Below are 24,623 nucleotides of genomic sequence, written 5' to 3'. Positions count from 1 at the left end.
ATAACTGTAGGAAGTATTATCAAAATTTGCAAGATATTCATGAGAAGATCATTACGAGGACTTATAATCGGTGGAAGCTTCAAAGATAATAAATCCAGAGCCAATTTGTGCTTGTCATTTAGATTTGAATTTCGTGAAGAAGTAAATTCTGATCCAAATATTATATTAAAAATTTTACAATTTTTCAATGGGACAAGAAATAACGAGAATCCCTTTTAATTTTGTTAAGAATAACTGTTATTGGTAAAAATTAATTTAGTGTAAAAATTGATGTAAAGATAATTTAATGATTAAATTTTTGCAAAATCTGAAATTATGGTAAAATTTTCAAAAAATTTAAAAGCAAGAAATTTGTCGAGAGAGCGTAAGTGTGGGATGTAAAACTGGTTACAGTTGTCAGTAATTTTAAAAGTTCTTAAAATTTGAAACAATGAAGTAAAAAAAATATGAGTTTGTTAAATTGATAAAATAAAATTTTTTAAATTTTAATTTTACCAAGTTTGTCTAAAGATTAACGAACTATTTGTTTTCTTTCTCAATTATTTTTTCAAACTAATAATTCCTAATTGTCTGTATATATTTTTATTGAAATTATAAAAAATGTTAAGAGGAGCCAATTTTGGAAATCGAATTTACAATTAAACAATCTAACGGAGTCAAATAATTACACCTGACGAACTCTTCTGACTAAGTTGTACCCGGGACCGACCCGACTTTGATCTCGGACTTTGGAGTTCCTTCCTAGTCGTAATTCGTAAACTACAAGAAACATACTAAACAAACCGAAAAACTACAAATATCTAAACTACTACTACTAAATTCTTCATTTCTCTCTTCCTTCTCCAATTTTCTTCTCAATATCGAAAATGGTTTCCGCTTCAGAGTTTCTCTCTGCTCTTTCTCTGTTTACGGTACTACTGGACCTTCTTTTCTGTGTTTTTTCTATAAATTTTCTTGCTATTTTCAGGTGGTGATTGATCATAGCTTTGCGAGACTATAAATTGGGAGTTTATGACTTTTAATTTAATTGTTGTAATAGTTAGGGTGGATTCGAGGTTTTGCTTGGTTGCTTGATCGTTGTTGACTAACAACTTTTATTTTCCTTATGTATCATCATCATTGAAGTTTTGCTTGGTTTAGTAATTAGTTGTAGATGGGCAATCAAAGTGCGTGCGGAGTTAAATTGAACTTTTACTAGTTCTAGGTTGGTTTTGAATTAAAATTGCAGATAAACTGAGACGCATTCTGTGCTGAGATCATGATGCATCGTTATTCCGTTGGGGGAAATGTTTTAGTTTCTGTTAAAATTTTTCGAATGCCCCAGATTAATTTATCCTTTTTCACGTAGTGCATAGAATACAGTAGCTGAATATTTTGCATTTTTTTGCTGTTACTGAACTGGGTACTCTTTACTGCAGGTGATATTTTTGGCATCTTTGGTTAGTGCAGGGAAAGCTGATGTACAGGATCTTTTAGATACAGATTCTACGTTTGGGTAAACCACTAAAGACCTTGGCTTAATTTGTGTAAGATGGCTGTATTCTTATGAAGTGGTAATAATATATCGTTCTTTTCTTTAATTTGTTTTGGCATCATAAGGTTCCTCTTAATTGGATAGTTGTGGATATAAAATCTTCTTTCTTGAAAGGGTCAGTTTCTACTATATGCCTTTTCACATATTGTTATTCCTCGGTGTAGTAGTATTATTAGAGTGTTCTATATGTGTTCCCCATATGATGGGTCTTCATCGTCTTGTTGTGACATTAAAAGTGCTGAGTAAGCTCCTTGACATTTGTATTTTCATTTTTCTGGCTGCAACCTTTATCAATTACTTTTTTACCAAATATAGTAAAATTTTAAAAGAGTATAATGCCTTCTCAGTTTCAAAATTTTAAATCATTTTGAATCCTTGATGCTTTTGAGATATCTCCTGTTTTGCCCGGCTGCAGTAGTTGGGTCAAACTACTTGCAAAAATGACTGTTAATTGCATTTACTCCTGAAATTGCTTATGGAGTTTTAAGTTCCTTCTTTCATCTTATCATAGTTCTATCTGGTTCACTGATCAGGAAAAGGCATTCAAAGGGATACTGTGCGATGTATGACATATGTGGAGAACGTAGTGATGGGAAAGTCCTCAATTGCCCTTATAGTTCCCCAGCTGTGAAGGTATAAAATGTCTTGCTAATCCAAATGCTATCTACTAATCTAAGGCTATATGTTTCTGTTGTTTAATTCTCTGATTTGAAGTTTTCAACATTTTTCATGTCATGAAGGGTTGTAACTCTTCTATGCTTTTGTAGCCTGATGATTTGTTCTCTGCTAAAATCCAAAGCTTGTGTCCAACAATAAGTGGAAATGTTTGCTGCACAGAGGGTCAATTTGATACATTGCGAACACAGGTTCAACAGGTAAAGTCCTCCATTTTTGTCCCCATGACAAACTTACACATACAAAATCAAATCAAATCAAATTGTTGGACATTATGTATGCAATTTGTATTACTAATAACTGACTCTTTTTGGACAATTACTACCTTCTTTCTCTATAAAAAATTGAAAAAACCTACTCTACTATGACATCTAATCCTTGTGTGAGGAGTGATGTTACAAAAACTTGGTACTGCAAAGTTAGATATGACATTCTATCTAAAACTGAACTCATTTTAAAGTTTTCTTTTTGTGAAATTTTCATTCTCCTAAAGTAATACTATTAGCATCCCCTCTCTCTCTAAAAATTCTCTCTCTAAAATTCTCTCTACTTTCTCAATCTTTCTTATCCTTCGACTCTCTACCATCTCCTCTCTTGCTACCTTACAAACCCTTCTTAACTCGCTCTTGTCGACCTCCAACCGTGTCCTGGTTGACCGTTTCCTTTTTCTCCCCTCAATGCTCCCCGTAAACAGTAAACGCTTCGTCTTTATCGGGAAAAAATATTTCGACATTGTTTACGAAAACAGAAGAGGAAACAAAATTTCTATCACTCTCAACAAAAAAGAAGTTGAATGGATAATTGAAGACCTAAAGGACTTCTATTGGAACAGAGACAAAGATTCATGGGGCAGAAACATTAAAGGGCAGCATCGTCATCTCTTCCTAGCTTTGGTTTGGAACAGACGGGGCATAAATTTTATATTATTGGAAGAAAGAGAAGGTTCTGTTAAAAGAATTTTTATCCCTGATGGTTTTGAGGCTGGGGGATGGTGGCACACTATGAAAACTATTTTTGAATTCACTGAAACGCCTCTGAAGAACCCATTTCGGGAACACTCAGATCGTATCCCTTATGTCTGCTGCTCTCATCAGGTACAATTTGTATCCTCTCACATACCATTATGCTGCACGAACTGCAAGCGCATCTATCGCTTCATCTTCCAGATGGAAGAGAAGAAATCATACGCAAAAGCTCTGAAACTCCACAACACTAACCCTAAGGTCTTGTTTGGATGATAGTTCAATAATGATGGTATGGTTTTTTCATGGTTTTTAATTGTTTGTTTGCATTTGTAAACACATGGTATAGTTTTTTTGTGGTTGAGTCGTGGTTCTCAAAATCATGATTTTCTTTATTTTTTTAAACCACCGATTCGATAGTTTTATGAAGGTTTGATAATTTTTTTCCTTTAAACTGTTAATATTTTTTATTATTTATAACATTTCCCTTCTCTTTAATTTCTTCTACCCAACACTTCTTCTAATATTCTTCTTCTTCTTTTCAAAATATTGTGTATTTATATATAAGTATGTATTTATATATTCAATTAAATTCATGTATTTATGTTTTTAATTATATATACTGTATATAATATATTTAATTATATCAATTTTATATATACGTATTTAATTATATATATTTTATTACATATATATATAAATTTATATATGTATATATGTGTTTATATATTTAATTATATATAAATACATGTATATAATATATTTAGATATATATATATATATTTTATCATATATATATATTTATGTTTTTACTTATATATTATACATGTATATAATATTTAATTATATATATGTATATAATATATTTAATTGTATATATATCTTTAGTTATATATATGTATATATTTAATTATATATATTTACATATATTTATATTTAATATTGTATATTTTTTTAATTTTTTCTCTTTTTATTTTTCATTTATTACTATATACAATAAAGTAGGGGGAAAATAGAAAATTTGCTTAAATATACAACTATACTATCTTGTTAATCCAAACAAAAATAGCTGCCACTATTAGATATTAATAAACCATCATCTAAATATGGTTAAATTTAAACATTAATAAACCTTATACATACCAGACTGTACCTGATATTAATGAACTCTCGTATAAGTCATCGATACCTTAAGCGGGTGATGATGATTGTACCCGACCCGAATAGAAACCCAAAAAATCTAGTTTTTGAAATCCAAAAATCCGGTTTTTAAAATTCAAAAATTGAAAAGCAAAAGTGGGCAAAAGCCACAAAAGAGGGTCACTCCAATCCAGAAGATGATTCACCATCTTAAGAAGCACAGATTCACTTGGGCTGAAAAGGAGAAATGGATAAATGAGGCAGATCCAATTAAAATGAACAAATTGAAGGCTAGCTCGACCAAAATGCATCAAAAAGTTAAGTGAGCTTGGAGAGAAAAGAAAAAGGATCCGCATTCAAACCCAAAACTAATTTCGATCATTTTATTAGAACCTCAAACGAAAAATGAGAATACGGTCATGCAAAACCTGAGCTCTAAAATTCCCTGTTGAGACATGGCAGCTAATGTCTTTTGCTCAAACTCCTAATTTGGTGCTCAACAAATCTCATGTAACCTAACTGTGAGTCTTGAAGATGAACTACTCTTTGGTACGGGCTATGAATTTGTGGTGTATCAGTTCGATAATGAATGCCTAACTAGCTAGTTCGAAGATTCAGGTAGCAAGAGTTCTGGCTGATGTTATCAAGTCCATCGTTGCTCTTCTGAAAGATAAGCACAGGTATGACCCTTAGCTATTCTCTGATTGGATTACTCAGAATATTTTTTGTATCAACAAACATCTTGGGCTTCTTTTTTCGGCTATGAAATGGAGGCTAAAAGCTTATTCATTGAGTTGGAGAAAAAGCTAGAAATTTGCAAAAAGAAGCCTACACTCTTGCAATTCATAAAAAAGAAACATATGGAGAGCGGATCTAGAGAACTAAAATGTTTTGCGGACGTCAATTAATTATGAGGGTCGTAACAAAAAGTCCAAAGAATCCGAGACCGTTTTCTTTCAACCAAAATGATTGACAAATTATCTCCTGGAACATTAGAGGTATTAATGATCATAAAAATAGGGTTATAATAAGAGGATGTCTAAATAGATGGAAGCCTACCATCATTTGCCTTCAGGAAATAAAACTGGAGGTAATATTTGAAAAAAATATTCACAGTCTATGGAAATGACCGACATTGGTTGGCATTTTCTTCTGTTATAGGCTCTACTGGTGGTATCTTAATTATGTGGAGTACGAATGTAGTTCAATGTCAGAATGTCATTACAAATGAAGTAACTCTTTCTTGTCTGTTTTCTAACAACAATAGCAATTTTTGGTATTGCTTTGCGGTGTATTGCAGGGGTAACTTTTTGGAATGTTTTCTACTTGAAGAGGAATTACTTAATATCAAAAATACCTGGGGGGTCAAGGGTTTAGTTGGCTGTGATTTCAACATGATATTGAGGAGCTCTGAAAGATCTGGCTGCAACTACTCCAATATTGATATCGATGATTTCAGGGCCTTGCTTGACAAACTTAATTTAAACCATTTACCTCTTAAGGGTGGAAGATGGACTTGGAGTAATTAAAGAAGCCAACCATCTTTATCTAGAATAGACAGATTCCTTATATCATTACAGCTGTTTTTGGAATTATCTGGTGTCAGTCAAAATGTTCTCTCAAGATCCACTTCTGATCATTTTTCAATCTCTCTAACCATGGACAGCATTAAATGGGGCCCTGTTCCGTTTAGACTTGACAACAAATGGCTAGGTCTTGAAAGCTTTAAAGATTTAATCACTAACACATGGAAAAACACTCATGTTCAGGGTTCCATTTGTTACAGAATTGCTGTCAAGCTAAAATCCCTAAAGTAGGAAATTAAAAGATGGGCCAGAGACATGGCAGAAACGAAGAAGAAAGCATAACTGATCTTATTTCTGAAATCGATGTCCTGGATAGGAAAGAAAAAAATGGTATTGTGAATTTTCTGGAAAGAGAGGAAATGTCATTTGAAAGCTGATTTAGTCAAGAAACTACAAATGAAAGCTACCTCTTGGAAACCAAAATTAAGAGAAAAGTGGCTCAAACTTAAGAGTGAACTACATTGAAGAACTCAATATTGATAACAAACGCATCAAGGGTAATGAGGCTTTTAGAGAGGGGGCAAAAGAGCATTTTCAGAAACTGTATAAAGAGAGCACCAATTACAGGCCCAAACTTGACAATCTCTTTTTCAACAGTTTTGATGAGGCTCAAAAAATTCTACTGGAGGAGGAATTTTTCGAGGAAGAGATCTGGTCTTGTTTGAAAAATTGTGACGAGGATAAAGCCTCGGGTTCGGAATGATTCAACATCAAATTTTTACGAACTTTTTGGGAGGTCATTAAGCCCGATATTCTTGATTTCTTTAAGGATTTTCATGCTCATGGTAAATTTGTTCTCTCTCTCAATTCAACCTTTCTTGTTATGATCCCAAAAAAAGCTCATCTCAAGAGTTTCAATGATTATTGTCCTATTAGTCTCATTGGTTGCATTTACAAACTGTTATCGGAAGTGTTGACTAATAGACTTACAAGTGTGCTAAAATATATAATCAGTACTTCTCAACACGCATTTGTTAATGGCAGACAGATTACTGATTCCATCTTTATTGCTAACGAGCTTGTGGATGAGACCTTTCGACATAATAAGAAAGGTATCTTATGCAAACTGGACATGAAAAAGGTTTTTGATCGTATTAACTGGAATTTCCTAGATTATTTGCTGCAGAGAATGGATTTTGGCGATAAATGGAGAAATTGGATTAAATCTTGTGTCACTATAAGTAGTCTTGCTGTATTAGTGAACGGTCGACCTTCCTCTTTCTTCACGTCTTTTAGAGGGTTGAGATAAAAGGATCTGTTGTCATTGCTTTTATTTATTATTGTTATGGAGGCTTTGCATCAACTATTAGAGAGAGCTAAAAACATTCAGCTTATTAAGGGGATATCAATGAGAAACAACATAAGACAGATTGAAATTTCCTACATTTTTTTTGCGGATGACACTCTCATATTCTGTCAACCTAACACAAGTCATTTAATATTTCTCAAATGCATTCTGATTTGCTTCCAGGCTGCGTCAGGATTAAAAATTAATCTTCACAAATCAGAATTAATTGACCTGAGCTGTTGCAATACTGGAAATACATTCTGTGATATCCTTGGCTGCAAAAAATCGACATTTCCCATTACCTACCTGGATGTACCTTTGGGAACCAAGAAAAATGACAAAAGGTTCTGGGAACCGGTGATTGAAACATTCAACAACAGATTAGCCTCTTGGAAGAGGAAATTTTTGTCTAAAGGAGATAGATTAACACTCACAAAGAGCACTCTCTCCAATATGCCTATCTATTACCTATCTGTTATCAATATTCTCATAAATGTTGCCAAAAAATTGGAAGCCATCCAATGCAATTTTCTAGGGGGTGACGATGAAAACAATAAGAAATATCATCTGGTTAAGTGGTCGGAAGTTAAAAAACCTTTGAACGAAGGTGGCTTGGGGCTGAGATCCCTGACTAAATTAAACAAGGCTTGCTTGGTAAATGGATTTGGAAATTTTGGAACGACAACAATAGTTTATGGAAATTGGTTATCAACTTCAAATGGTTTAAAGACAATCCTCATGATCTTTCTCACATTCAGAACAACAACTATGGTATTAGCATGTGGAAGAACGTAATTAATATGAATGATGTTGTTTTTCTTTGTTCTAAGTGGTCTATTGGGAATGGTCAAAAAATCCGTTTTTGGGATGATATTTGGTGCGGAACTGAAAAATTCAAAGAAATATTTTCTGATACTTACGCTATCGCTAAGAACAAGCATGCATCTATTTGGGAAGCTGCTGGGTCGGCCGATTGTGAGAAACCTTAACGATTGGGAGCTGGAGGATTATGAATCTATGCTTCTTATTTTGGCCAGCGTTAGTCTCATTAATAGGGATGATAGATTAACTTGGAACCTCAATAAGAATGGACTATTTTTTGTCAACTTGCTATATTGCTTCCTGGATGGTCAAAAACAGATAGTCCAAGAACTTTTCCTTCCAAGATTATTTGGAAATCTGGTGCTCCTCCAAGGATATCATTCTTTGCTTGGGAGGCTGCAAAGGAGAAGATACTCTTGATAATTTGATGAAAAGAGGTCACACAATTGTTAATAGATATTTTTTATACAAGGAAAACTTGTAATTACATCCTTTTAAATTGCCTCACTACCAGGAATCTCTGGAACATGATGCATGGGTTGTTGGGGGTCTCTTAGGTATTCTCTGGGAATGTCAACTCGGAATTGATGGCTTGGGAGGGACTTGATAGCAGCAATAAATTCATCAGACTCATTTGTCTTACTATATTTTGGGTCATCTGGAAGGAAAGAAACAAATGGGCTTTCGATGGTGTCGAATATGATTTTAACATCATCAAGGATTACTGCTTTAGCTATTTTGGCTCTTATATTTTAGGGCATAATCTCGATTGTTTTGACGATTTAGGTATTATTGTAAATATGCTAATCGATATGTAAATTCTGTAAATTGGGGATGCTCCCTTAGCACCTTTTTAATATTAATACTACTCTTACTTTTATTTAAAAAAACTGAACTCATTCTAGTGCTTAATTATATTACTTAGAGCTTGTTTAGCTGGTGCTTGACCTTTGAGTGATTAGAAGAAATAGGAAACTGATTTTTAGTGCTTTTAAGATGAAAGCAATAGAATATTGGTAACTTGTTGTAGGAAGAGCTTTCAATTTAAAATATAATGTTATATTTGATTAATTATGTCCCAAAATTAGTACTAAATGTTTATGATTGAAAAATGCATAGTAATAACGAAAAAACTGTTACAAATAATGTACATAAAATTATGAATTTTTTCTTCAAATTTCTCCCATGATGCGGTTATTTTTAAAGTATTTATTTTAGTTTAAATGGTTTGTTGATTGTTTTCAATATAAATATTAATCTTACTCTATCAATATTTGGTTTTTTAAAAATAAAATTATTTAAATAATTTAAGCTAAATATTAAATTATTGATAATAAATTACAATTATATATATATTTTTTAAATATCAACTTAATAAATCAGTGAAATGTAGGACTAGTAAATGTAGTCATTAAGGTATTATTTATCTTCTACTGTATAAACCATATCCTAGAAGATTCTGTCTTCAGTTTTTGATATCACTTTTATTTGAATTAAAAAATGACTTATGCTTTTTAACTAAACGTGCTTCTGTTTTAGGCATTTGACCAAGTTCTTTCTTTTTCACAACAAAAGCACAAATCAAAAGTTTGACCAAGTTCTTTCTTTTTCACAACAAAAGCACAAATCAAAAGTCTAGCTAAACATATACGAAGTTAGCTGGTATTTTTTTTTAAAAATAATTTTTATGTAGAGCCCTAATTGCTTTTTGCTTATTAGTTTTTACGTAAAGGAATAGGAAAAAAATGTTTTAAGTACCTGTATTTTCCCTCTTCACTTCTTTGGGACGTCATGACCTTTTCGTCATTTCTTTGGGCTAAGGAGCATAGGCATATAGGGTTATCTCTTTAGCTATATTTCATAGAGATTGGCTTATGCTTTTTGCGGAGGAAAGTTGTACTTCTTTTCATGACTAATAACATAAGGTTACACATATATATAGTCACCTAAATACATAACAGGAAACTTAATTATTTTGGAATCCCATGATTTATGGGATATTCTACTGAAATAGACATCTAACTAAATAGGCCTAATTTTAAGGGTATAATTTGATACAGAAAGAGAAAAAATGTATCACCAACTTATTTACTTTTCTTACACCCCCTCAAGCTGGTGAATAGGTGCTTTCCATTCTCAGCTTGACAACAATATTCTGAAACACTAGACAACTCACTGCTTTGGTAAGTACATCAGTAATTGGCCATGTATAGGAATATGAGGTGTACAAAATCAATATGCTCTCAAGTTTTTCTATGATGAAGTGTCTGTCAACTTTCGAGGTACTTTGTTTGATTGTGTTGTAGTGGATTATGGATTATGCTGATTGTAGATTTATTATTACGATTGGATCTTATTTATAACAGATAATTTTTGGATAAATTGCTAAATTAGTTCTTGGAGTTTGACGTGTGTCACAATTTGGTTCTTAATATTTTTTTCGTTACAATTTGATCCATATTGTTTTTCATTTGTTTCAAACACTCAATTTCTTTCTATTTGCAAATAGAAAAAGCTGAAAGTTGTTAAGCATGTTCGGCACTTTAAAAACAATTTGTAAAACGATTTTAACTGATAATTAAATTAATAAATTATTAATTCCATTAAATTTTAATTTATTATTATTAATTTAATTAATTAGTCAAAATTATTCTTTTGAATTGTTATTTGAAATGTCCAAAATGGTTTAGCCAGTTTTAACTTTTCTTCATTAAAAAATAGAATAAAACTGAACATTTTAAATAAATAAAAAATATAGGTGACAAAATTATAACGAAAAAGCTATTAGAGACTAAATTGTACAAATGCTAAATTAGTCTTTGAAAGGACAAGAAATGCGAGAGAGGGTTACACTTTGTAGTCTCTTTGCTGACAGCAATGGGAAGTTCCTGTTCATTATTACTTACGTGAAATTCAGTTTTATCTTACAATGAAGAATTAGAGATTGTTACCTCATTCTTAGTATTCAGGTTAGAATTGGGGAGTTGTACAGATTCCGGAGCTGTAATCAATGCTTTAAATATCCCACTTGAGGAGTAAGTCACAAGAATGGAACTTAGAGGAATTGATAGGAGCCTGCACGAGTGCGGGGCATGTGGTTTAATTTCAATGCAAAGTGAAGAACTCTACTGAAGCTTGACATGCCACGAATCCTCTTGAATTTGAGGAGTGCCTCCGGGGATGCATGATTGTCATCAGCTTGTGCCATAAGGTGTTAGGTTAAGTCCTGCAACAAGCACAACCCTCATGTTTAGTTGCCACTGTTGAGTTAAGAACCCTAAGCAGATTTTCGGTGATAAGCTGGAAGGAGATGATAATGAGTCCTCAACACCTTAACTTTGCTAAATCTTACATTCTCATGGGCACGATATGCTATCTCGTCTTGTGAAGTGTCAGGTACTAGTTCAGGATTTCAGACACGGAGTATGGCTTAGAGGAATAAGGTAAGAACTATTGATTATACACAGGTTGTGCTGGTAAGTTAAATACAAGATTCTTATCTTCACTTACTGAATTCTCATTCCGAAGATAAGGGGAGGGAAGTAGGACTCATACTCATAGAACATGACATCCATCACGATATAGAACCTTTTAAAGGGAGGAAAGTACAAATTATACCTTTTCTAAGTTGATGAGGAACCTACAAAGATACACGGTAATGCACTTGGACAAATGATAGACACCCGAATATCCTGGGGACAAGATGGTTTGTTGTGTATAGGTTAGGGTAGAATGTGGAGAGAATGTCTGTTGGGCTCTTGAATCCCAAAACTCTAAAAGGTAACTAGCTTATGAGGTGTGTGGCTGCAGGTACATTTTTCCGCTAAAATGATTTAGGTACTTTTTTGAAGTAGAAATATTGATCTGGTTTCAAGAAGATGACCATTTTTTCTTTCTGTGATTTCGTTGTATTGTGGAGGTAGACCCAAGAGGACATGTGTTATTCATTCCTTCTTCAAAAATAGGTCTAGGTTTTGATTGAAATAATCTCGAGTATTGTTCTTCCTCGATCTTTTGATTGTGAACCTAAATTAGTTTCTAAACATTGAGTAAGAGTTTGGAAGGAGCTCGGACTTGTATTTGAGCAAAAAAGTCCATGTGATGCGAGTATAGTTGTCAATAAAATGACAAGAACCATCTTGGCCATAGATATCAAGAGTAGTAAAAGGTCCTCAAATATCATTATGAATTAGATAAAAAGCAATAGAACTTCTTCTATTATTAACTGGAAAGGGTACATGTTTATGTTTAAATAGTTTGGGTACTTCGCAGTGAAAATATTCAACATCTAGGACTTTTAGATAAAGAAGGAAACAAACTTTTAAGATTTGTAAATTATAGATGTCCAAGTTGGTCTTTATTGGATGAAAAAGACTCTGAAATAAAGGAATGAAGAAATTTGCCCTTGAGAATACTTGATTGATGTGTGGTTCAAGGTAGTAGAACCCATTCTATTCTCTAGCATGTCCAATCATCTTCCTTACATCCTTTTCTTAGATACAATATAATTGTGATGAAAATACAACATTACAATATAGATCTTGAGTGAGCTTTTAATATAGATAAGGTTTGTGGACAGTAAGAAACATAAATGACATTGTTTGGAGTCAGAGATTAGTTTATTTTGACATCTCCTTTTCCTTTTAGAATGGTTAAAGAGTCATCAGCCATGGCTATTTCTTGTACATGGAGAATAGGTGGAAAGAATATTTGATGACTGGGTCATGTGGTTCGTAGCTTATGAGCCTTTAATCCAAGAGTTTGGCTAAAGTTGTACTGTAGAAATTTAATCAAAGGAGAAATGAAAACTTAGCTTGAATATGCTCAAACTTGAAGGTTTGTACAGCTTGCTAATAAGTAATCTCACTCTCCCAATCTCTTCATTGTTCTATCCTCCTTTCGCTTGTTGTTTTATATCCTCTTGCTGGGTCACAGTAAAATGGGCTTGTCCATTGTTTCTTTGTTGTTCACCCTTCTGTCCCTACTCTCGGCTTGGAGGTTTTCTTGTAGCTTTTCATATCATTCTCAAGTGTGGTGCTTTCTTTCAGGAGATGCACCACAGGCTATCATGATTTTGAATTTTTGTTTGACCAAGTTTTCTATTGTCTTAGATAGGTGGTTTTTCAGTTGCATTCTTGCTGCTGATAGCCACCAGAGTTAAGCTGTCTGTGTTATGGGGTTCAAGCATCATGCCTCTTCCACTTTCCTTGCATTGAATCAGTGCCACCACCTTGTTAAAACACAGGACTTCAGGCTTAACAACAATTTGAATTCTTACTTGGTCAAGTTCTGGATTAAGTCCAACAAGAATGTTATAAACATCGTCTTGTTCGTTGAATTCCTTGAGAACTGTCGGAACATATAATTTCTTTCACCCTATAATGGTCAAGTTCTTGCAATAAGGAGTTCAATTGGTTGGCATATTCTGAAACTATTTTATTTTCATGTTTCACAACCATCATCTTTACTTTAACCTCATATATTTGAGCCACGTCTCTAGCTTTCGAGTAGGTTGGTTGGAGTACGTCCCAAATATCACTTGGAGTAGTCAAGAACATACATGTTGGCACTGATCTCGGGTATCGTAGAGTTCTATAACCATGCTATAATCATAGAGTCTTCTTCGTTCCATGCTTCAAACCGAGGATCTCCTGATTTTGGTCCTGTACATGTGAAAGGGCTGATCTTCCTTTTCCCTTTAACATAGTACAAACAAGTTGGGACCATTTAAAATAGTTCTTTCCAACCAGTCTATATGCTGCCTGGATGTTTTGTTATTCTCCAGGCTGCTGGGATGGAAAAGTCTCTTCCAATTGGAGAATCGTTTGATTATGTAATTTCCTACATCTTGTAAGTCATTTTTGTGAGCTTAAAAGTATGAATGGTGAAGGCTGATCCTGGGTGATGTACCAGAAATCAACAAGGTCCTGCACAGCAGAGCACAGTACAGCAGGTGCGGCTGCAGAAGAAGTGGAATAGCTGGAGCAGAATGGGGCACGGCAGAGCAGACTGCAGAGAGGGAGAGAATGCATGGCAGAGCTGGCTTTGGTCAGAGGCAGATCACAAGTCTGCAGCAGAGGCAGGCGCGCAGCTGTTGCGACTGGAGTGTGGCTGGCAGGTGGCAGGCGGGTCGATTATTGGGAGGGGTATTGACTATGAAGGCTGGTTTTAGGTTCGGATTTTTCTTCTTGTAGTCCTCGAAATAAAGGCTGATTTAGATTTTGTATAGATGGTCGGATTGTTTTCCTATAGCTCTGATATCATATGGAGAGAGAAATTGTATTTCTAATTCATGAATAATTACATAAGCTTACAATATATATATATATATATTAAAAAAGAATGAACTGGAAATAGATAAAATCTGGTTGGTCATGAGAAAATATTAGATGATTTTATGGTTACTAATTGCAGCTTTTAGTAGTCACGTAAAGAGTTGTTACCTTATATATATATTTCTAATAGAGGTTTTTTTTTGGGTTGCTCTCAACCCTTTTGGTTGTGTTAATATTTCGCTTTATTTTTCCTTTCTAATGATGCGGCATTTGCGCTCTTTAACCATGATTTTGCAGGCAATACCTTTCCTCGTAGGTTGTCCAGCATGCTTGAGGAACTTCTTAAATCTTTTCTGTGAGCTGTCATGTTCTCCAGATCAAAGTCTTTTTATCAATGTTACTTCTATCTCTGAGGTTAGCCTCCTAGTTAGTTCTGTTTGGAGATTTTTGCATTTAGTTGAACTACTTCTATGATGAAAATCAATAGCTTTTAAATGAATTACTGGAGATAAATTTAGGTTATAATTTAAGAATGATTCATGCTTATATTACACTATCAAATGTTGGGGATACAAAGCTTTATTTGGATTATTTTATCAGTTTTTGGATCATCTTTGTCCATTATGGTTCTTCCATGTTGCTTAAAGTGCAGAAAGTCTCTGCTTTTTGTTCAAGACTATCTTGAACTTGTCAACTATATAGGATGGGTGCTTCCTTGAGTGTATATATTATAACCATAAAGAACATCCTTCATTAAGTTGGAGGAAATGTAGAATTTTTAGAGCTAACATCTTTTATTAAGTTGGAGGGAAATGTTAAAATCTTTAAGAAAAAGTATCATTCATTTGATGAGATTTGGGAGACCAATGGTGGAGGACTTTTGTTAGAACCCAACTTTAACATGTACTTCACCAGAACCGTGAGGCAGTTATTAAAACAGATGAGAGAAAAAGTTTCGTAGAGAGAGACCGAGAGAAAGAAAGATTAATAGAGAGAGATCAGAAGAGAAAAGTGACAAAGAGAGAGAAATAAAGGGATCAGGAGTGAGAAAGTAATAGAGAGAGAAACCGAGATTTTAGAGAGAGAAAGAGACTGACAAAGGAGAACACTGAGATAGAGAGAGAGGATAGAATATTTGAGATTAATCTTTAACAAAACACTTTGATGATTCAAGCTTACAAATGGAAAACTTAAATACAAAAATAGTGCATGAATATTTCATTCAAATCACCAAACGTTGCCATGGAACGATGCGGAAGCCGTTGGTCAGAAGGGATGCATCTTGTTGGGTTCGCGGCATGGAGAAGGAAGATGAAGGGATGGTTCAGTTCACCAAAGGAAGAAGAAATGGTTCAGTGGTTCAGAAAACAGTTTGGCGCCTGGGGTTTTAAATAGCCCTTCTTCGATTGTGACACGTATCTCTCTAGATCTCCTCAGATGCTGCCACGTGGCCCGAGTTAATTTTGTGCGGGAGACTGTGCTGCAGATCTTTGAAAACCCTTATGGGTTTTGCTTCCCTGCGGATGGTTGCATTTTTTTGTCCTCTACTCACCTGCGGATTCTCTACTTCTCTGCTTATTTTCTTACTTGTTGCAATTGGGTTCTCAACAACATAACTTATCCATGTTACAAAGGAATTGGGTTGCTATCTTATATTTTTTATAGAGAGGAAGTAACTTCTACAGTAGAGGACTAGTTGCCTTTCCAACAAAAACAAAAAGAAAATAGAGAAAATAAAAGAGATAAACAGGCAATACTCAATAAAGAATGGTCCACCAATCTCTGTGCAAAATAGGAAAAGAAAAAATCCTTAAAGTGCGTGTGTGCCTTGACAAAGAGAAGTGCCAAAAGGTCATCTTATCCTAAAGGGAAAGAGAGGCAAGAATGATCCTTAATGATCCTAACATTTCTTTCCAACCCGACTGACCCATAACTTAGTAAATAAAGCCCTTCCCATGATACTTTATCCTCCTTCCTTGTACCAACATCTCACAGAGAATAAGAAACAAACCCTTCAAGATCTAAAGGAGAAAACTTGGAAACACTGAAAGTGTAAAATAAGCGACTCCAAATTCTCCAAGCTATATCACAATGCAGAAGAAAAGGGGACTATGGGACTCAGTAGCTCTGAAGTATATCATGAACCTGTAGGAACAAAGTATTTTTGGGCCTACTAGTTGGAGCATTGATATCTATCATAACTCAAGCGCAAAGAGAGAAAGATGACAGCTGGAGCCGGTTATCCAAGCCCTTTTTGGGCCTCCTAGTTGGGGCACAGATACCTATCACAACCCAAGCGCAAAGAGAGAAAGATGGCAGATGGAGCTGGGTGGCCAAGCCCTTAGTTGTATACAAGCATTGAGCTAGGGTAATATAACATGGTAGGTGGTCAAGGCCTGAGGTTAACAACACTAGAATTTAGTTATTTCATTCCCTTCCTATTACAGCTGTTTTTGTTACAATTCCATTAGGGCTTGTTTAAAAAATTTTGGGTAGTAGCAGACAAAGGAAATTATAACCTGATTCTCAGGTGTGATGAAGGTATTTAGAATTAGATCTATCTTTATTTAGCAATTCCTTGTGTATCTGCTGAATTTCTCTCTTCTATTCTTCTTTATTTTCTAATTCTTCCTTTTGTTCTTCTCTCTTATTTATTCTAACTCATCGCATCTAAGACTTATAATCCTTTCATCTGCCACATTACTGGATACATGTCAAAGGCTCCTAACAATTGATATTAGAACCCTTTGATGCCAACGAACTACTAGCAGATATTGTTACAATCGCTTAGAACAGGGGTAAGGAAATGGTGAACGAGCAATAGAAATTGCATCAATTGGATGGCAATATCAAAGAGGTCGACCAGAAACTCTTCGATTTTATGAGAAAGATGTAAAAAGCTCAGTGCTAGACCAAGGCACACATTAACCAACATTTTAAACAATTGAGATGTTGCAGGTAAAACCAAGACCTGGAGAATGGACTATACGGTAAGTCATTCTACCCTTATCAAACTCATGAGTAGAGTATTCTCGGAACCCTGAAGCCACTTGAAGTGGGGGTAGTAGTAAACAGGTCCCAAGGAATAGTCCTGTGGGTGCCCCCATGCCAAAGTTAGAAATTTCAATCAATCAAAGGCAAAAATCCGTGCACTTAGATTAGATGGTGCTTGAAATATTTTCAAGTATATGGTATAATTGAAGAACTTCAAGTAGAAACCATCATTCTATACCTAGGCGATAAGGCACAAGTGTGGTTTCATGGGTTGACTAATGCCAATGGGCTGATGGAACGGGATATATTTGTGGAAGAGTTATGTAGGAGGTTTGGTGGATTAGCAGGAATCTGTATGGTGGAGAAGTTTAACAAATTAGTGAAAGAGGATCAGATGCTCATATATCAGGAGAAATTTAAAGAAACGAGGTCATTGATGCTTATGGAGAATCCAAGGCTGGCAGGGAGATACTTTATCTCCAGCTACGTTAGTGGGTTGAAGGAGGAGCTACAATCCACACTGAGAATGCACGAGCCCCTCACTCTCAACCACGCCTTCGAACTAGTCTTACAGCCCAAAAGTTCATTATTCACCACTCAGTCCGCACCAGATTAGTCCCAGAAACTCTCCATATCACTAGCAATCTACTCCTCAAAAAACCCACAAACGTAGGACTATCCGAATCTCACACCCAACTCTCCATATCACTAGCAACCTGCTTTGTTTTGCCCCTGGTTCCTCTCCAGCCAACTGCTTCTCACCTCCGTTTTGCCCCTGTTTCTGCTCCAGCCACTGCTACTCTGTTCTGCTTTGGTTTTGGCACCAACTATTCTTTTCTTATCCATTTCTGGCGCCAGCTGCTTTGTTCTGTTCTGTTTCCTTTTCTGCTCTATTTCCTGCTTTGTTGCATGCAATGCTACCTGCTGTGAACCACACTTTTTGCCACTGCCCTGCCAAGCACAGCTGTTGCTAGCTGCACCTCGACGTACCCAGCCCTCTGCCACGTACATCTGGTCAGTTCCAGGCCCTTTTCTGGTTATTACAAAGTTTTGCTTCTAATTTCTTGCATCACCAGCCTTTATAGTCAGCCACCCCCCCTAGCATATAAATTATGGAGTATGGCGTATAGGTTATTGGGCACCAGTTGGACAACGACGGCTAATGTTAGAGAGGAGATATATGCATGGAAGGGTGTTACTGGTAGGAAAAAATATTTGGGTCTTATTCCTCTTAGTATCTTTTGGATGATGTGGAAAAAGAAAGGAATAGAAGAGCTTTTGAAGGGATGAAAGAGGATTTTGATAAGTTTAAAGTTAGATGGTATTAAAACTTGGGTTTTTCTTTATCCTCCTACACTGCTCCTGAACTATTTGTTGCCATGTTGAAAATAATTTCAGTGTCTGTTGAGCAATTTAGTTAGAATGAGATTGAGAGGCTAAAAAATCTCATTGTAACTTTAGAAGAATCCTCAAGTACCAATTCATTGGCACATTTAGGTAAATTTCTTTTCCACAAGATAGTTTCTTCAGATAAAGTAGTAGGATTAGACATGGTGTTTAAGTTCATTAGGGAACTTTTCTGAGATGGTGAATATTTTTCAAAAAGTGCAAAATTTGAGAATGAATATGGTGAGGTTTTAGCATATTCCCTAGTTCTTTTCCGAATTGCAATGGTACGTTAATATCAAATGACGTGAAATTAACCTTCGTTTGAGAATTTGAGCTTGTTACCTCATTTCCAGAACCTGAATCTGCTGCTTGGACTTCTCTTCAGGATCAAGTTTCTTTTTCTAAAAGTACACCTGAGAAAACCTTGGGTCATGTTATGACTTTTGAGGTAATTCAGGCTAGTTTTCTGGAGTTTGAGGTGAGTGAAGAGATATAGTTGTTGGTGATGGAAAAGGTAAGTGTAGATCAAGAAGAAATGAGTCTGTGTCTTTATCTTTTACTTCATGCTCCCTTGAAGTCAAAGATGATTAAAGTAGGACTTAGATTCAACAAATATAACATCGATTGAGAGATAGAAGAACTTTTAGTGGGTGGACGATAACATTTGTATCCATTTTCCACAAAAATACACTTGAAAGTTTTTGGGTCTAGTTTCTCCCTGTGTTGTTGATATATATGAACGAATGAAACACAACTGAATATTCTGAGGACAAGGCTATTCGCGGTACTGACCTCCGGGTAGATTTTGGAAAGGACTTCCTTGGGGCTTGAGAGAAGGTAGGTAGGTAATCCAGCTGCTTTCAAGAAGTATAACTTTTTCCTCACTTTAACATGTCAAATTATTATCCTTGTGTTCTAGTCCTGAAATACACAGTGATAAAGGAAGAAAGTCATTTTAAATAGAAATCATGAGACTGTTTAATTACCGATACAAGATTAGTGCAGAGCCTTGGGACACGAAGTAGATTCATAAAAGTAAAAGTGAGACTAATCTTGACATTACTAACTCCTGATTACAGTTGTTAATGAACCATCTATATTGGTTGTTGCAATGTCGAGCTTTCCTAATTTACTACTAATTAAAACCATATAAAATTGTAAGCTTTCCCTCCAAGATAACATATCTATATCTTATACCCATCTTGCATACAAGTAAATAAAAAAATCTCCCACATAAACCTTTGGAAAACTCATTAGGCACTTGATTTCTTGGTTTTAAATCATCATTGCTCAAATACTAATGGCTAAATTTTCCTTTGCAAAAAAGATCATTCTTAACAGACGTAATGCTATCATGCTGAACTGGATTATTAAGCAATACTAATGACAATTTTGTTGTCACAATATAGGACAAACACATCTCTTGCTTAAGTTTTTCAAGCCATAGGTCTTCACAAGCCCCTTGTACCATTGTTCAGTACTTTGCTTCAGCACTCTTGTAAAGATTCTTTGATTTTTGTTTTCAAGTAACAAGTGTCTGTCAACAAACATACAATATCCTGAAGTAAATTTCCTGTCATTTGGTGATCAGCCCAGTGAATATCCTTTTATCTTAAGATGACCATCGTTGGAGAAAAATAAACCCTTGGGTAGCTTTCAAGTACTGCAGAATAGGAAAACCTACATCTAGATGTGTGTTTTGATCGCTAACTAACCTTGCTACATACTTTTAATATGGGAACGCGTGTGGGAGGCAAAATAAGCCTCCAACTAGTTGCTGCTGTTAAGCAAATAAACTGTTTCTCCAATCTATCTTGTTAGTTTGTGATTGGCCTAAATAGGAGAATCATTAGGTTTACACCTGAACATAATAGTTTCTTCAAGGAAATCAAGTACATGCCAGAAGGATCTACTAGTTAGCCCAAGTCCTTACTAAATGTTTTTAGGTAGAACTTCAAGTTAATCATCTCTTCTTGATTGTATCCTATCACGACTATGTTATCAACATATACAATTAGGATAATGATCTTACCGTTGTGGTGTTTGAGGAACTTGGTGTGATCTACATTGGTTTGCTGGTAACCAAAGGCTGCTATGGTTTTACTGAATCTATTGAACCAAGCTCTGCTTTCTTCAACCAACGAACATTCTGTTTCTAACAAGCAAATTCTGGTGGAATTTCCATAAATCTTTCTCTAATTCTCCGTGTAGGTATACATTTTTGTATAATTCCTAACCAAGATTAGTAGCAAATGATAATAAGACTTGGATAGAGTTTATTTTTGCAATTGATGCAAATGTTCCTTGATAGTCTATTACATAAATTTGAAACAAATCCTTTTTACCAACCAAGCTTTAAGTCTGTCAATGGACCATTGGCCTTATGTTTAATAGTAGACACCTATATATGTCCTACTGGTTTCTTATTATATCAAATGGTGGTAAGCTAAGGTTTCCATTTTGGCTAAGGTTTTCATCTCCTCAACCTTGGCTTTGTCCATTTAGGATCATTAACTGTTTCTTTCCATCTTATGGAGTAGAGAGAAAAGGTTGTGGACAACAAAAAAACTCTATAGGAAGAAGATTGATAATCATATGAAACAAGAAGGTAGATAAGCACAGCCTAACTCCTTTCCTAACATCAGTCGGAAGTGTTAGAAGTCAGGAATGCAAGACAAGGTACCAGACTTATTACATGGTTCCAAAGAAGTTGAGTTCAAGATTGGCACTTGGATGTGTAGTGTTGATGGCTATATCCACCTTTTTGCAATCATATCTCAAAAGATCTGGCTTGTCAAATTTTTTCACTCTCTCATCATCATGCAGATCCTCTGTTCTCCCTAGATTTGATAACATGAAGATTTGTAAATCGGAGTGCTTGCTGAAATTGGTTGTAGGATTTTTTTACACCCCTTAGGCTATATTTATTATAATAACAATAATAATGTTTTACTAAGAAGTACATAAATTGCCCGTGAATAGTCAATCCTGGATACGGTAATTTAGCTCCTAATTATTGCCATATTCTACTGTCCTAATTAGCTGCTAATATAGTGCTATAAAAGGTCTTCTTATATACTAATCCTGTGATGGGTTTAGGGTTTAAATAGAGCATGTGACAATTTCCAATCTCAGATCCCTCCAAAGTTAATCCTGTAACAGTGTTAACTATGTACAATACTATGCAAATAGAGAGTTTGATCAGCATTTTACAGTCAGAATGTTCATCTTAAATGATGATATTATTTTTCATATGTGACCATCTTCGGTTTGATTTGAACCGAGTGCATACACTATTGCTTCTACATCATATGATGAAAAATTTTCTTAATCTTCCAGGTAAATGGAAATCTGACTGTGGATGGTATCGACTTTTATGTAACTGATACTTTTGGAGAATGGCTTTATAACTCCTGTAAAGATGTGAAGTTTGGGACTATGAATACACGGGCTATAGAGTTTATTGGTGCAGGCGCTAAAAATTTCAAAGGTGATTTACAATCATGTTCACAAACTTATTGACATTCCTCGCAAGCAGCTTAACTGGAAAAGAGTATTTAATAAGAAATGTATAGGAGAGTAGCTAGGATTATCAGTTAATAACAATTCTCAGAAGATGTGACTATAGTGTTTGTTGGGCTGATATTCTTATGCTGGTTCCAAGCTTCTTCTTGCATGTGCTAGACTTCTTATGTTTCTGCTTATTACAATTCTTCCAGAGTGGTTTGCATTTATCGGTCAGAAAGCGCCCCTTGGATTTCCTGGTTCACCCTATACCATTGATTTTAAGTTAAGCATTCCCGAGTCATCCAGAATGGAACTTATGAATGTGTCTGTTTATTCATGTGCTGACACTTCACTCGGCTGCTCCTGTGGTGATTGCCCTTCATCACCTGCGTGTTCTAATCCTGAACCACCAACTCCACATAAAAAGGATTATTGCTCAATTAAAATTGGCCATCTTAAGGTAAATTGATCCTCCTTTCTCTGCCCCTCTCCCTTTTCTGCCAGGTGGTTGCTATATAGATGATGCCACACCACTTATGCTGATGAATTGTTCTTTTCAGGTCAAATGCTTTGAATTTATATTAGCAATCGTGTATATTCTGTTGGTTGCTCTACTTGTTGGATGGGCTTTGTTTACTCGAACAGGAGAAATGAAGGAGCAAACATCTAGCATGGAGCCATTGTTGAATTCAGTGGGTGAAGATGGAACTAATTCTGGTCATGTATTAAAGGATAAGAAGCGTGTTCAAAAGGTAGAAGTGTATTGATGTTTTCAATGTTTTGTTTCTTTTTCAGTCTTTAATGCAGTTAGCTTTTGTTTTTTGATAGATAGATTGAAGTTGGCTGCTTTCTTAGGATGTTCACAACTTTTTGGGTCTTGACCTTCTTCTTCTGGACTGAGATAGTTTTCAAATCTCTATATTGCAATCATATTGTATCATCTTTTTACTATTTCCACTATTATTCTGATCCATTCATTTTAACCATCAATTGGCCTTGGTCCTAGTTATTTGGAATTCATTTGAATCATCAATTACCACTTATGCTAAAGCACATGCAAGGCATTTCACATGCGTCCTCTAGAAAATGTTCTTGTGGTGTGTATCATGTTTTTCTTTAAGTTACTCTTCGTTCATAGTCTCAAACCACACAAATCATGAATACTTGGTGCTTCCGTGAAAACTCTTGGACTTAAATACTGGGTGTTTCATAGGTTTTTTGGTTTCTGATCTGTTTGTCTCCTTGCGGATATTAGTGAAGATGGTGCAAGCAGGGAAAGGTCTGTTTGCATTTGTGTATATAGCTGCTGCCATATATTGAGCTACCCTGTTATAATTTTTGAATAAGTTAAATCATTTCAATTGTTTTTTTTTTCTTTTTTGTTTTACTCAAGTTGAAAGTGGATGATTAATTGAGTTCTCTGTCTATTTTGTTACAAATAGCAGGTTCTTCCAATTTTTCACCAAGTGGAAAATGGGGTCCAGCTCTCTGTTGTTCAGGGATACATGTCAAGATTTTACAGGTTAATAGTATATATATGCTCTTAGTAATTGATTATACATATGCTGAATATTCCTAAACATTTTATTTTTCAGAACTTATGGTGCATGGGTTGTAAAACATCCAGCTCTTGTGCTGTGCTCATCAGTTGCAATTGTTCTTGTATTATGCTTGGGTCTAGTTCATTTCAAGGTTGAGACACGACCAGAAAAGGTATCAAATGTTGCTGCTTTATAGTGATTTTTCATGACTTGCCAGAGAATCAAGACAATCAAAAATAATCCTTACCTTCATTGTACAAGCTTGCCATGACAAAACTGTCTCTCAGTAACCGGACACTGATTTCTGGATGTGCATATTTTCTCTTTTGATTTGGTTGTCCTAACTCCTGACAGTAATTCTTTCTGTTTAATTGGCAAAAGCATTTGATTGTTTGTTCATTTTTTTGTTGATTGTTTCCAATTTTACTTGCCAGCTCTTGTTATGCCCCTAATGCTCCTGGTTTTTCAACATGGATTATTTTCTGTATGAAGATAATATTGTATGTGGCTCACAGAAGAGTTCCTTTTCCTTTTACAAAGTTGTTGTATTTTGATGTGCTTTTCCCCCTTCTTCTTAGTAAGTTGGACAACATCTTAAAATTTCTAGATAATGACAATATAAAATTTATATGTCATGATATCATATTGAAGCCAAATTAATGAGCTTGGGATATTTTCATTTCCATCAGTGCCAATATTACTTGTTTGAGAATTCCATCAATGTCTAAGGTTTTGTGATAGTTTGTGATATCAAAGGATACCTCTCATCCTATTCTTTAGCTGCATTTTTGTTTAAAATTGGACTCTTTAGTCATCAAACCTTAATGGAGAATAAGGTCAATTGTATTTTTCCACTTTGAGTCATGATGGATAGAAGAAACTAGGCTTATGTCTAGTTTTTGATACTTTA

At 34.9% G+C, this 24,623-nt stretch overlaps 1 protein-coding gene across 1 annotated transcript in view; it reads left to right on the top strand.

Moving 5' to 3' along the window:
- Nucleotides 1–754: 754 nt before the first annotated feature.
- LOC110818927 (Patched family protein) overlaps nt 755–24,623 on the top strand; it is a 71,618-nt gene continuing 47,749 nt past the window's right edge. Inside the window, exons 1-10 of the mRNA XM_088222020.1 lie at nt 755–911; nt 1,419–1,495; nt 2,068–2,167; nt 2,302–2,409; nt 14,580–14,696; nt 22,005–22,155; nt 22,385–22,632; nt 22,733–22,924; nt 23,615–23,694; nt 23,768–23,885. Of these exons, the coding sequence (XP_088078146.1) occupies nt 867–911; nt 1,419–1,495; nt 2,068–2,167; nt 2,302–2,409; nt 14,580–14,696; nt 22,005–22,155; nt 22,385–22,632; nt 22,733–22,924; nt 23,615–23,694; nt 23,768–23,885 (1,236 nt within the window). The 5' untranslated portion in view covers nt 755–866. The remainder of the gene's footprint in view (nt 912–1,418; nt 1,496–2,067; nt 2,168–2,301; nt 2,410–14,579; nt 14,697–22,004; nt 22,156–22,384; nt 22,633–22,732; nt 22,925–23,614; nt 23,695–23,767; nt 23,886–24,623) is intronic.

This window comes from Carica papaya, chromosome 6, assembly GCF_054855325.1.
Source record: "Carica papaya isolate Zhongbai chromosome 6, ASM5485532v1, whole genome shotgun sequence".
In the NCBI taxonomy this organism is placed as follows: Eukaryota; Viridiplantae; Streptophyta; class Magnoliopsida; order Brassicales; family Caricaceae; genus Carica; species Carica papaya.
Note: the sequence above shows the minus strand (reverse complement) of the source record. Positions and strands in the feature narration are given on the sequence as shown.